At 43.8% G+C, this 14,471-nt stretch overlaps 1 protein-coding gene across 1 annotated transcript; it reads left to right on the top strand.

Annotated features, from left to right (window-relative positions):
• Window positions 1-777: 777 nt before the first annotated feature.
• Window positions 778-11,602, top strand: LOC128123070 (CMRF35-like molecule 3). The gene is made up of 6 exons (XM_052759035.1): window positions 778-972; window positions 2,088-2,162; window positions 2,330-2,495; window positions 6,317-6,658; window positions 7,539-7,653; window positions 9,919-11,602. Exons 3-6 carry the CDS (start codon window positions 2,459-2,461, stop codon window positions 10,109-10,111), a joined length of 687 nt encoding a protein of 228 aa, XP_052614995.1. The 5' UTR covers window positions 778-972; window positions 2,088-2,162; window positions 2,330-2,458; the 3' UTR covers window positions 10,112-11,602.
• The last annotated feature ends 2,869 nt before the right edge of the window (window positions 11,603-14,471 follow it).

Consider the following 14,471-nt stretch of genomic DNA (forward strand, 5'->3'; position numbering starts at 1 on the left):
CTGGACCACCAATGATACAACTAGCTCTCCCAAGACATGACCATTGTCCCAGTTTTCTCCGGGTCACCTGAAGACGCCATCACCCCCAGACAACAAGAAGCAATTTTAAGAACATGACACCCACATTCCCGAGAGGTATGGAAGGTTGTTGTTTTTTTTGGCATTTGGTGGGTTACAGATGTTTGCTGTCATTTAGGGCAGTTGAGTACAAGTTATTATTGTTCACGATCATGGAGGAAACTAAACAAAGAGTTAAATTAAGGGATTTCTTTCTTTTTCTTTCCTCTATCCTCCTTCCCCTTTTATCTACTGTTGGGGAAAGAAAGGGGCATATGGGATGAAAAAATGGGGGATATAGGAATGATAGGATAAAAGGGCAGATTTTTGAATCTACTTTGAAACTAAAAAGCAACTACTAGTCTCAATATTTTACACTGCATGGATTTTTGTGTATTGATATGAATTTAAGTTTATTTTTGTTACAGCATATTGTATAGATGTTTCTGCTCCTGTTTAAGGTATTGTACCTATGCAACTCATTTAAAAATGTAATGTAGTGTTCTAGCCCTGAAAGCTACTGTTATAAACTGTTTAGGATAATTAGGAAATGCAGGTTAATAGTCATCTATTGCAATCAAGCTTGTCATCATATTAGGTATGTTTTCAAAGTTAAACAGAGGTACATTTTAGATAGATAGGTGGTCTTTAAACACTTCAGAGATTTATAGAATATGACATTTAAGATGTTCTAATAACATAAAGCTTTTATGACAGTGACACTGCCTGCCAGCACCAATCTACTTTGAAGCGGATGATAGGCACTGAAGAACTTCCATATGAAGTTTGCGTCAAATGTGACAAAGCTGACCATTGAGCAAGAAACTGTTCTTGCCTTGACTGCTGACAGTATGCTATTCAAATTGGACAAGTAGGAGACAAAAGAAGTTGACTGTTAAACTTTGCAAAAACAAGGTAGGCCAGTCCTTCAGAATTTCTGCTTCAGGAAAAGTCTGTTAGATATTCTGGGCCTGAATGCTGAAGATGGATGCTCCAACATTGCAGAGGAACCTTGGGTGACTGTCCAGGCAGCCAGCTGTCTCTGTCATTTCTTAGTTTTGAAAGTTTCTTGCTCTGTACTTTCTGTTTACTCAGGTAATATTTTATTCTTCTCAGGTCTCTGATGGCATTAAAGACTAGATAGTTATGGTTTTATAGTTTTCATTGCTACCAAATTTAAAAAAGAAACTCAGAAAGAGATTTAAAGTTTATAAAGGTTGAGAAACATATAAGCTTAAGTTGTTTATCTAAAATTGTTTCAATCTCTAAAAGGCTATCTTTGTCTAGTAATGCAAGTTATGATAGAAAGTGATTTGGGTACAAAACAACTGACTCATCAAGGAGGATAGATGATGGAGTACTTTCTCCACGGTTGGAAGAAACATCCAAATGGACTGGACATTGGGAATGTAATTCTTGCCTGATAATTTTTTTTATTGAACATAGTTTATTGATGTTAGAGAAAGAGCATTTTATTGGATTTCTAAAAGGGGGAAATGTTGGGATAATCTTTTTGTCAAAGTATAAAGATGTCTCTTTCTCCTCCCTTACTGATTGGTTTAATAAAGGGCTGAACAGCAAATAGCTAGAAAGGAGAGGACAGGCAGGACTTCCGGGCAGAGATAGGAACTCAGGGAAAGATTTTGAGGAGTAGGATATTCCCCAGTCAGACATGGAGGAAGTTGGACTTAGGGTACTGAGGAGAGGTAATGAGCTATGTGGCAGAATTTAGATTAATACAAACAAGTTAATTTAAGTATTAAGAGCTAGTTGAGAGGGGTGGAGAGATGGCGCAGAGATTATGAATATTGGCTACTCTTCTGAGTTCAATTCCCAGCAGCCACATAGTAGCTCACAACCATCTATTATAGGATTTGATGTCCTCTTCTGGCATACAGGTATATATGCAGAGCACTCATACATAAAATAAAAAGAAATAAAAATTAAAAAAAAGAAGAGCTAGTTGGGAACAAGCCTAGGCTAAGGCCAAGCTTTCACAATTAATAAAAGGTTTCTGTGTCATTATTCAGGAGCCGGCAGTCTACAGAAAAGCTCGTTACATGCTCTCCTCTCCCATGATCCCCTGAAGTTCACTCATGTCCCAGGTGAGCAGAGGGATTTGCTGTATTGCATCTGTCTTTACTGTCCTGTCTGTCTGTGTCTCTCCTTGGAAGTCCCACCCATCTTTCAAGTTCAGATCTAGCATTGCATCTATCGCCTGTACCACACTTGCAATGACTTGGTCTTCTCAAAGACTGACTTCTTCTTTCAGGAAATACGCAAAAGCGAGAAGTTATCAAGGAAGTGAATGAGAGAGACCTAAGGAAATTCAGACTGAACTTCAAGTCCTTGCCGGGTGTTGGCATCTGTCACCATCACGGCCAGGAGAGGAGACAGGACCATGTGGCTGTTCCCAGCTCTGCTCCTCTTCCTCCCAGGTAAGTAGCTGGGGCTTTAAGACATCACAGTGTCAGTGGTGGCACAGGACACAGAGTCTGCCCTGGGTTAGAAAAAACAGGAAGGGCTAATTCATTCACCAGCTGCTTACTCCCTAAATAAAAGGCAAGTCTTTGGCATCTGATGGATCCTATGGATGCTTCAGAGAAGCCAAAATAAAAAACGAATTTTCAAAATTCTTCCAGAGTGTGTTTCTCAACCCTGTTGCTCCACAAAAGCAGTTGAGTGAAGGGATAAATGAATTATTTTAAAAATATGTTTATACTTTATATTTGGTACTTGGAGATAGGATCTCATGCAGCCTAGGATGATTCTGAAATTGTGATCCTCTGGATTCCATCCTGAGTGTTGGGATTTCTAGCATGCATCTCAATTTCCAGTCGCACTCTGATTTTTAATTGACACAGTATTTAAACATACTTATAGGGGCCTCGTGTGGTAGAGTATGCCTTTAACGTCAGCACTCAGAAGGCAGAGGTAGGTGGACCTCTGTGAGTTCAAGGCCCATCTGGTCCACATAGGGAGACCTATCTCAAAAAGGAAAAAGAAACTGATAGATACAATGTTATATTTGCATGTGTGTATATAGGATGTGACAGTCAAATCTAGGTAGCTGACCATTCACCACAGGCATTTGTCATTTCTTTGTACTAGAAGCATCTGAAATTTTCTCTATGAGCTATTTTGAATTATTGAATCATCAACCATATTTCTCAGCTGTGTTGTACAACACTAGAAGTTGTCAACTCATCAAATGACCCCCTACATTCTAAGCACTCTCTCTGTCCACCTTTCTTCCCTTACACTCTTCCAGGCTGATAACTGCTATTCTGTTCACTACTTCTTTGATATTAACTTTCATGCTTTTTGAAAAAAAATCTGTCTGTGAGGTGTATGCATATGTAAATGTTTAGTGTGTGTATGTGTGTGCTTAGGTACATAGGTGTGTGCACACATATATGTGGAAGCCAGAAATTACCATTGGATACCTTTATCACTCTCCACCTTGTTTGTTGAGACAGGCTCTCCCACTGAACCTGGAGCTCACTGACTCAGTCTAGGTGGCCAGTGATGGATCCCCAGGGATCCTCCTGTCCCTGACTCCCCAGCTCTTAGGGCTCCAGACACACCCCACCTCATCTGAATTTTTCTATGTGTTCTGTGGATCCAAACTCAGGTTCTCCTGCTTCTGCAGCAAACACTTTACTGACCCGTCCATCTCCCCATCCCCTAGACTCAGAGAATAACTTTTTATCTTCCACATATAAATAGAAATGTGTGGTAGTGTCTTTCTGTGTCTGGTTTATTTCACTTCCTCCAATCCCATCCCTGGCTGCAAATGATGGAATTCAATCCATCTACAATGCTATTCCACTGCATTTATGAACCACACTTTATTATCCATGCATCCACATCAAGGCTGATCCTGTGCCATGGCTGTTGTGAATCTGCTGCAGGAAAAACAGGGGAAGGATCACTGCAGTAACTCACTAATTCTCTGGACTCTGGGCTTGCTTTCTATCACTGTGATATAGGCCATGGCCAAGAACAGCTGGGGGAGGAGAAGGCTTGTTTACTTACATGTCCGAATCAAGTCCATCATGGAGAGAATCCAGAGCTGGAGCTCAAGATGGGCAGGAATCTGGAGGCAGGAACTGAGGCAGAGATCCTGGAGGAGTGTGGTTTAGTGGCTTGCTCCCCATGGTTTCTTCAGCCTGCTCTCTTATACTACCCAGGGGTGTTGTCATCCACAGTGGACTAGACCTCCTCACATCCCCTTGCCTACAGGCCCACCTGATGGAGGCATCTTCTCAACTGATGTTCTTTCTTTGCCTACCCCCAGGTGGTGTCAAGTTGACAAAAAGCTCACTAACACAGGCTTTATCCCTGAATGTAACTGCTGAATTATGTGGCAGTTCTATGCTTTTCTGAGGAACTTCCATACTGTTTCCCACAATGTCTAATTTACATTCCAACCCACAGCGTGTGAGACTTCCACTGTCCCACATGCACATCTACAGTTGTTATATTTTGTCTTTTTGGTAATATCCATTCTAACTGGGGGATGATGATGGCTCTCTGTAATTCTGATTTGCATCAATCTCCCTGACAATTAGTGAAATGGAGCATTTCTCCATATATTTATTGACCATTTGTACGTCTTTTGAGAACTGTTTGCTGTTAATCTGCTCATGTGTGTGTGGGTGTGAGCAAGTGTGCATGCACACCTTTATCTTTTCATTTTATTTTATTTTTGACACAGAGTCTCACTATGTAGTTCCAGATGGACTGCAACTCTTTTTGTAAACCAGGCTGGCCTTGAACTCACAGAGATCTGCCTGTCTCTGCCTCCTGAGTGCTGGCATTAAAGCATGCACCACCAAGCTCTACTCCCACCTTTATTATTTGAGATAGGGTTCCATACTGACACTGAGGCTGGCTTGGATGGCCAAGGCTTCCAGGATCCCCTCTCTCTACTGTCCACCTCTGTGCTGGGCTCCAGGGACACACCAGCACTCCTGACATTTACATGGTTGCTGGGAACACACACTCAGGTTCTTCTTGCTTAGGCTAACACAGCAGGTGTCTCACTGACTAAGCCTTCTCCACAGTGCCTCAGTAGATCATTTTCTACTGGATTATGACTGCTTATGGACTCTTGAGTTGAATTCTTGCTCATATAGTCTAGAAATTAACCTCTTGTCAGATGCATAGTCTGAAAAGATGCTCTCCCAGGCTGGAATCTGTGTCTCCACTCTGTTGTTTGAGTTATTGTAGTTTGAAATAATTACATTTAGTGATTTTTGTTTTCTTACCTGTGCCATTAGGAACATACTTTGGTGTTATTGTTTGCTGTGGGATGGTCTGTATGTTAAATTGCTCTGATTGGCCAATAAATAAAACACTGATTGGCCAGTGGCTAGGCAGGAAGTATAGGTGGGAATAACAGAGAGGAGAAAAGAAACAACAGGAATGCAGAAGGAGTCACTGCCAGCCGCCGCCATGACAAGCAGCATGTGAAGATGCCGGTAAGCCATGAGCCACATGGCAAGGTACAGATTTATGGAAATGGATTAATTTAAGCTGTAAGAACAGTTAGCAAGAAGCCTGCCATGGCCATACAGTTTTTAAACAATATAAGTCTCTGTGTTTACTTGGTTGGGTCTGAGCGGCTGTGGGACTGGCGGGTGACAAAGATTTGTCTTGACTGTGGGCCAGGCAGGAAAAACTCTAGCTACAATTGTTGTTTTTATTGTTGAATCTAATACCCTGAAGGCTTCCTTTACTGGTTTTAAAGCAGGTATTTATTATTGTTTATTTTGTGCTTCCTATGTAAGTACCCCACACACACACACACACTCAACCACTAGAGACTGCTGGACTCCCTGAAGTGGCCTCTGCATGGCCACAGAATGTGATGTCTTCAGATGGACCTTCTGAGGGTCACGGGTACTGCAATGAACTCAGGATCGCGTCCTGTGCACAATCCCTTCTGACACGTCCTCTGCTCCAGGGTAACACAAAGATGGTTGCAAAAGGATCCTTAGAAAAGTACTTTTATTGTCCACTGGGGAGTGAAGAGGTGTGGATGACAGAAGTCATGATTGCTCAGTGTCACCACTTTCCTTCTGAGACCTTCAGCATTTTTTTCTTGAGTCTTTGACCAATAGAATGGCGATGATCTGTCTTGAGAAAGGGGTTGCTCTTAATGGATGATAAGTTGTGAACTCTTTTCAGCACAGAATATTGTGTCCCATTCTTGGAGTGGGAGATCAGTTGTCTGTGGGTTTGTATTTTCCAGGCTTCTCCACTGCTCCGGATCCAATCACAGGGCCAGACATGATGAGGGGTCAGGAGCAGGGCTCCTTGACTGTGCGGTGTCCTTATGACTCATCCTGGAAGGATTACAAGAAGTTCTGGTGCCAAGGAGCTGTTTGGAGAACATGTGAGATCTTCATTCAAACCGATGCATCAGAGAAGTTGGTGAGGAAGGACCGTGTGTCCATCAGGGACGACCAGACAAACTTCATCGTCACAGTGACCATGGAGGACCTGAGGATAAGCGATGCTGGCATTTACTGGTGCGCGATTGAGAATACTGGACCTGATCCCCATTTTAAAGTTAATGTGAACATTGACCCAGGTAAGAAAAAATTCTAGAAGATTCTGGCTGGGGTGAGGAATCAGGGACCCTGAATTCATTACCATAAAAGTCTTACTGGGAAATATAAACACAGCCGACTCTGCTGGTCCTGTTTTCTACTGGGATAAAGGTGAGGTGGGGAGGCTTTGTCTTCCTGCCCCCACATGTGAGTCTTGCATATTCTCACTTGTACAGATGTGGGGACTGAACTCAAACCTCAGGTGTGCTAGCCACGCACCCTACCACTGAACTAAACTCCCATCCTGACACCCCCCAACACCACCCCTTTAACACAAAATAGATGAAGCCACAGAAGCTCTGTTTCTGCATAAGATAGAGTAATAAGGATCAGATTTATGTCTGTTTAAACAACTACAGTAAAGAAAATAGACAAAATTAGGTCTGGAGAGATGGCTCAGTGATTAAGAGCATGGGCTGCTTTTCCAGAGGACTGGGTTTGGATCTCAGCACCCATATAGCAGCTCACAACCATCTTCAACTCCAGTTCCAGGGATCTGATGGCCTCTTCTGGCCTCAATGGAACCACAGGCACATGGTGCCCATACATGTGGTGCACATAGATATGGGCAAGCAAACACCCATAGACATATAAATAAATATTTTTCAAAATAGACAAAAAATGCGAAACTGAAGTTTTTCTGCATATTGCACACCAGGCAGTAATGAGTGAGCCATGGAGGAAGTGGGTTTTAAAGGGGGCTGCTTTGCTCCCACATCATCTTTCTTTAGAAAGGAATTAATGTGAAGGTTTGGATGGTGACTGGAGAGCAAATTCCTAAATTACTAGTGGGAAAAGATTAGGCCATATCTAGAGCTGGACTGTCCACAGGAGTGAACCATGTTCTGTTTGTGTCTTTAGCCCCAGAAACTTCAACTATAACAATGACAACCATGGCCCCAGTTCTGACATCCACACCATCAACCATGGAGAACACTGGCAACTATGGAGGGACTCAAACCAACACCCACACCTGGTAAGCAGAGCTGGACCCCGGCAGCTCTTTCATCACTGGGCTGTCCCTGTGGCCTCTCCCCTGGATAAAACATAGATGCCCAGGACTCCCAGGATACACGAAAACCTTTCATTTCTAGCCTATGTACATTCCCAAGCATTACATGGCTATATTTATAATTTTGAAAAAATCACTTATCTGAATACCAAATTGGCTTGGCCATCTTGTAATTTTATTTGCTAAACTCAGTAACTGTCTTAGAGGGACACTGGGGCTGCTACATTCTCATGTTAAAGTTTGAGGTAGGCTCCCCAACCCTTTTACCTTTTAGTATACCAAGACTTCCCTTCTAAGCTTCAGCTACAGGAAGGCAACATCTTTATCTGAGTGGCAAAAGAGATTGAGCCTGGACTTTGTTGTGTCCCCATGTGTCCCCCAGAGGGCAGGACAGAGGGCCATGGTTGGGTCTCCTCTGAGATAGAAGAGATTCTTCTCCCATCATCTCCTGCTCCAGCTTCATAAACAAATCTTGTTCCAATGCAACTCTGCCAGGAGCCAGTGTGGGGTCTACACAGTGCAGAGGAGGACATGGGAAACTGAGGGCTATGTTGTACCAGTATTATGCTCGTCACTCTTGAATGTGTCCAGAGGAGTTCCCAGCACCTTATAGCTACTTTGGCATAATTCCATCCCAGCCTGTTGGGGTCACGTCTCCAGGTCATGGACACAGCTAAAACACTAGCCCCCACATCCCCCTGTAGCCAAGGTAGAGGTCACCTCACTAACCCTCCCTGAGAATTGTCCCTCAGGTCTTATCTAGTCCTGCCCACATTCCCACCTCTATTGTGTTCTTTCTGCTAACCAAGCCTTAAGGTATACAAACATGTCTCAAAATATTTCAGCCTTGTAAGCTATCTTGAGGATTACTTTTTAAATTTTCTCTGTCTCCTAGTGCTTTGGAAGTGTTTTTTAATTTGTTTTGCAAGTGGATGGAGTGTTAGTTATGGAGAGACAGAGAATATGAGGCCCCCGAAATGTATAGAGTTCAAGAGAATGTAGAGCATGCACATAGGTCAGTCCTGGGAAACATGTCAGGACATCTGATGAATGGTCTGACAAGAGGCAGCTCTTCCAACTTCCAGGAACATGTTCATGCCAACCTGTGACTCACAGAGTATCTGCAGTTGTAGATCCTTTCCATGAGCTGAGGATGGCCTTGTGTTGGGCCAAAGGAGAAATCAAGGATGGTCAAGAAAGGAGATGGAGTCCTGGAAAGGGGATGAGGATGACAGAGAGGTGGGAATAGGGGATCAATACTGTTCAGGGCCTCATGATCCACGGTGTATAATAAGGAACACAAAAAAAAACTACAACATGAGTATCAATTCATGTGACAGAGCAGAAGCAGCCACCAAACATTTCTTGATGTAGTGTGCCCAAGCCTCCTAGGATGTATGTCAGCTCCCACACAGGCAGTGATGAGGTTGGGCAGGGACAATCTGGGTGAAGAGTGTAGCAGAAGCCAAGGTCAAAAGGTCACGGATCAGGGAAACCTGCACCCTGACTGGAATGCAGACTAGATGAGGAGGACTTCTGGGAGACCAGCTGTCAGGAGACCAGGGTTGGGGTTCCAACGTGACCTATTGAAGGGTCCCTTGAAGGAGTGAAGTGAGGAATTTGAGAAATGCTAGACAGGAAATATAGAAGTAGACATAGAAAAAAGAAACATAGGATAGATTTAGGAGGGCTCTGGGTCAATACCCAGCAGCCTCGAGTTGTTTCTAACAGGCTTTTTATACACTAGCAAGGGGAGGGGCAAAAGACCTCCCCCTTTCAAGATCAAAGCACAAGGTAGAGCCAAGTGTAGACCCTTCCAAACACCTGGTAACCCATGCCCCACGGCAAAGCATCTTGTGATTAGGCCTTGAAGTATAAGACACTGGTGACCATGCCTTTGCACCCTATTATGCAGCCTTGGAGAGCAATATCAACTCTGACTCTCTGACCTTGATTCAAACCACAAGTTGAAATCTTTTTGGGCTTGAACAACCAGCCAACTAGAGAAGGGATTGGTTCAAGAAGAGAGGTGGGAATCAGGCAAAGCTTCCCCAGCTGGAGCTTAGCCTGCAGGCAGCATGACCAGCCACACACTCGCAGGGAGGCCATCCTGCTTGCATCAAGGTTTGTCCTTATCAGCTAGCTCACTGAAGGCTAGGACATGGACACGAGGAACCCTGAGACCTCTATGCCCGGTGACAGCTTACTTTCTGTCTCCATTTCCTGTAGGTCCCTGCTGAGCAGCATCTACTTCAAGCTCCTGGTTTTTGTGGAGGTGCCCCTGCTCCTGGGCATGCTCAGTGCACTCCTTTGGGTGAACAGGCCTCAGAGGTGCTCTGGGGGAGGTGAAGTTGGCCTGGTGAAGGCCCAGAGTCCTGATGCCCAGGAAAGAGAGAAACACCTTCCAAATGATAGAAAATAATACCTCTATCCCGGGTGTGTGTGTGTGTGTGTGTGTGTGTGTGTGTGTGTGTGTGTGTGTGTGTGTGTTTATCCATTGTGGGTGCATATGTGTATGTAGAGGACAAATTCAGGTGTCATTGTACTATTGTCTGAGACAGGATTTCTCATTGCCCTGGACTTTTGCTAAGTAGACCAGGCAGCTGGTGGGGAAATCCAGGGAGCTACCTGACTCTACCTCCTAGCTGGGCTATACAAACACGCAAAACTGCCCCAGCTTTACAACACACACACACACACACACACACACACACACACACACACACACACACACACACACATAGCTTAAAGTTTTCCTGCCTGGCCCACAGTCAGGACAAACTCTCTCACCCGCCAGTCCCACAGCCACTCAGACCCGACCAAGTAAACACAGAGACTTATATTGGTTACACACTGTATGGCCGTGGCAGGCTTCTTGCTAACTGTTCTTACAGCTTAAATTAATCCATTTCCATAAATCTATACCTTGCCACATGGCTTGTGGCTTACCGGCATCTTCACATGCGGCTTGTCCTGATGGCGGCTGGCCGTGTCTCCCTCACCCAGCATCCTGTTCTCTCAATTCTCCTCTCTGTTAGTCCCGCCTACACTTCCTGCCTGGCCACTGACCAATCAGTGATTTATTCATTGACCAATCAGCAACACATTTGACATACAGACCATCCCACAGCACACACACACAGGACAAAACAAAATAAAAAACCCATGGGCTGTGTTGGTCTCACTCATGTGCTTGCACTTACAAGAAAGGCAAGTTCTTTACCAGCTGAGCCATCTCCCTAGCCTAGAAAAGAATATTTCTATGAGGAAATGACTGTGGTCTGCAGTACCATGACTCTGGGGTACTGTGGGGTCAGACACCTCTTATAGCAGGACAGCTGAGGTTCTGGAACCCACTCAGGTTCTCCCTCTCAGAATATCCTACAGTGCCTCCCTAGGCCTTTCTTCCTCTGATGGCCTCCAGTGGAGGAGAAAATACAAGATAAGTCATGTTTCTTTTTAGGGCCCCAGTTCCCTGGAGGACAAAGTCTCTGGGCCACCATACAGGTGTTTAACCAAATATCTGGGAAATGTGGCTTCACCAAGAGGCATAAAAGTTTGCATAAAAGTCATTTTGGATGTCTGTAGCTTACAGAGAGAAAACACCCTGCCTTTTTGTCAACACAACTCAGTGACTAAACCTGTTCCAAACACAGATGGAGCAGTTGACTGAGTCTCTGTGCCACATGTCAGGGTTCCCAAGGTGTAGCTCAGTCTTGGTCCCTGAAGTCCAGATATTCGGCTCAGTGAGACCAAATGAGGAGTGTTGTGGATTATTATTGTAACTTTGTAAAAATGTGTTACATTTGTTTATGTTGCAGAATATTACTTTAACTGTGTAAAAATGTGTTACATTTGTTTATGGTGGATTTGTTTAATTATGTAAAGATGTGTGGCTGTTCCTCCTTACCTGCCTAAATAAAGCACCTGGTAAATCTAATTAAAAGCTGAACGGTCAGTAGCTAGGCAGGAGAGGGATATGGGCACTGACAGACAGAGAGAATAAGTAGAAGGAGAAATCCAGGTTCAAGAGAAGAGTGGAACAAAGAGAATGAGGGAGAAAGAGAGGGACACACCAGAAGCCAGACGATCAGCCCCTAGCCAGACAGAGACAGCAGGAAAGTAAGACATACAGAAAGAAAGGAAGGTAAAACGCCCCAAGGCAAAATGTAGATGATGAGAAGTAGATTAATTCATAAGAACTAGCCAGACACTTAAAGTGGCATGAATGGGACCTCCCTGAACCCATGTAAACCACCTCCCCAGAAACAACCCTAAGCTAAGATTGACCATTCATATATCTAATAATAAATCTCCATGTCATGATTTCAGAGCTGGTTGGTGGTCAAAAAGGAAAATCCTGCCACAGGGGAGTTAACTGGTGAAGGCTGCTTTCCTCTCAGGAATCATGAGTCGACATCAGCCCCTTGTGTTGTAGAATAATCTTTTTTTACAATTTGAAGATGTATCACACAGATTGCTTTAATAAAGAGCCGAATGACCAATGGCTAGGCAGGATTTTCAGGGCAGAGAGAATTCTGAGAAGAAGGGGAGTTGGAAGCAGGACATCCAGGAAGAGAGCTGACAGCTTCAAGCCACGTGGTGGGATGGAGATTAATCAAAATGGCTTAATCTAAGTTATAAGAACTTAGTTAGAAACAAGCCTAAGCTATAGGCAAACGTTCATAATTAAAAGAAGTCTCTGTGTCATTATTCGGGAGCTGGCTGGTGGGACAGAGAAAAACTAGCTACACTCTTGATTCTTCTAGGGCCAGTCTCCACACCAGGTCACTCAGCTGTTCTTCTGTTCCTTCAGAAGCATCTGTTCAATGTTTAAGCACTACACACCATCCAAATACAAGCTTCAAAATGAGAAAGACCTGGTTAAATTCCAGAGGAAGCTGAAAGGTTCAAAGGCAAAGGCTCAGCCTGAAACTAGCTATTCCCAGCTCTCCAGCCTCAGCCATGCTGAGTTATGCACCCCACAACATGCAGTCTTCTTATCAGGCTGGGCTCTGACACCCACAGCCCAAACTCACACCTAACATGGATGTTCTCCCTACTTTGTGTTGGAAGAGACCCACGTTAGAATCTTCTCCTGGATGACATGATTGGACCTCTAGTAAGTCTGCCTTGGTTGAGAGAAGGCTTTTCATTGCTTCAATGGAGTAGCAGATGGTAAGTTGCCTGTGTTCTACCCATGCTCAGACAATCAATCCTAATTAAACTCAGTGGTATGTATACACACACACACACACACACACACACACACACACACACACACACACACACACAGATATCATGTAAGTAGGAGAGGGGTGCATTAGAAAGAAGTGGGCTGGGTGGTGGTGGTGCATGCCTTTAATCCCAGAACTTGGGTGGCAGAGGCATGTTGATCTCAGAGCTTGAGGCTAGCCTGATCTACAGACTGTTTCAGGAAATACAGGGCTATACAGAATCATTGTCTCAAAAAAAGAAAAAAAGGAAGGAAGGAATTAAGGTAGGAATGAAGGAAGGAAGAAAGGGAGGAAGGAAGGAAGCAAGGTAAGGAGGGAGAGAGGGAGGGGAGGAGGGAAGGAGGGAGGAATGAAAGAAGAAGCCAGGCTGTGGTTGACCACTTCTTTAATCCCAGCTCTCAGGAAGCAGAGTCAGAATGATCTCTGTGAGTCTGAGGCCAGCCTGGTCTACAGGATGAGTTCCATGACATCCAGGGCTTCACAAATATATAAATAAATAAATAAATAAATAAATAAATAAATAAATAGATAGATAGATAGATAGATAGATAGATAGATAGATAGATAGACAGATAGACAGATAGACAGATAGATAAATGAATCAATCAATCAATCAATCAATAAAAATAAGGAAAGAAAGAAACAAAATCTTCCATGGAGAATGCCAGAACTATCGGTCATTTGCTCATGATATGAAGATAGATTTTTTTTTCTTACTTTTTCTGGGATGGATTCCCTGAGCAGAAATGTCAGGCAAACTCACTCCCATTGCCTCAAACACCCCTGATATGGGCACAAACAGATCATGAAGAAACCACACACCCACTAATTCATCTCCTTTGCTTCACACATCAGGGGCAACTAGAACTTGCCCCATGCTACATAGATAATAGTAGCTGAGGCTTGTGATCCCAAGTATAGCTGTGTCCTCTGTCCCACAGGCTGTACAAGTTGATTCCAAAATAACAAATGTTGCACAGGCCCCACACTATGTAAAAATTCCTTTAGCAATGTCTACACTCATAGAATCTTGTTAAGGACCCAAAAGAGTCAGCCCCACCATCATTCTGGACACTTGGGGAGGTATCTTGTGAGACATGAGTTGGTCATTTTTCCTGGCGTGTTTGTTCTCCCTGGAATCTAGAACAGACTTTCTCTGATTCCCAGGTAAGCCCTATGGTTCCAAGGCCACAGAACAACTGACTGGGAGGGGGGAGTTGAAAAGGAAAAGAATTGGTGGAAGCCACAGAGTCCTGCTTCCCATCTCACATCTACAAAGAGCAGTATCTCCAGACCTCAGCAGAGATCATCCATGTCCTGTCCAATTCTCATTGGAGGCTTGTCCTTAAAAAAAAATCATTAAGTGTGCATGAGTATGTATTTGTGTGTATGTGTGTAATGGTGTGCACACACATGTAGGTGGACTTTTCTGTCCCATCAGTCCACTCCCCAATAACTACAAAGAGGATTAACATTAATCATAAATGCTCAGCCAATAGCTAAGGCTTGTTACTAGCTAACTCTTACAACTTAAAGTAACCCATT

Source organism: Peromyscus californicus, unplaced genomic scaffold (assembly GCF_007827085.1).
Source record: "Peromyscus californicus insignis strain IS unplaced genomic scaffold, ASM782708v3 Scaffold_3__1_contigs__length_106647218, whole genome shotgun sequence".
Classification (NCBI taxonomy): domain Eukaryota; kingdom Metazoa; phylum Chordata; class Mammalia; order Rodentia; family Cricetidae; genus Peromyscus; species Peromyscus californicus.

Bases quoted from the DNA above. Each gene is read 5' to 3' on its own strand.
- LOC128123070 (XM_052759035.1), top strand. From the start codon at position 2,459: ATGTGGCTGTTCCCAGCTCTGCTCCTCTTCCTCCCAG. The intron at 2,496-6,316 runs GTAAGTAGCTGG...TGTATTTTCCAG, and splicing joins TCTGCTCCTCTTCCTCCCAG to GCTTCTCCACTGCTCCGGAT. The intron at 7,654-9,918 runs GTAAGCAGAGCT...CATTTCCTGTAG, and splicing joins CAAACCAACACCCACACCTG to GTCCCTGCTGAGCAGCATCT.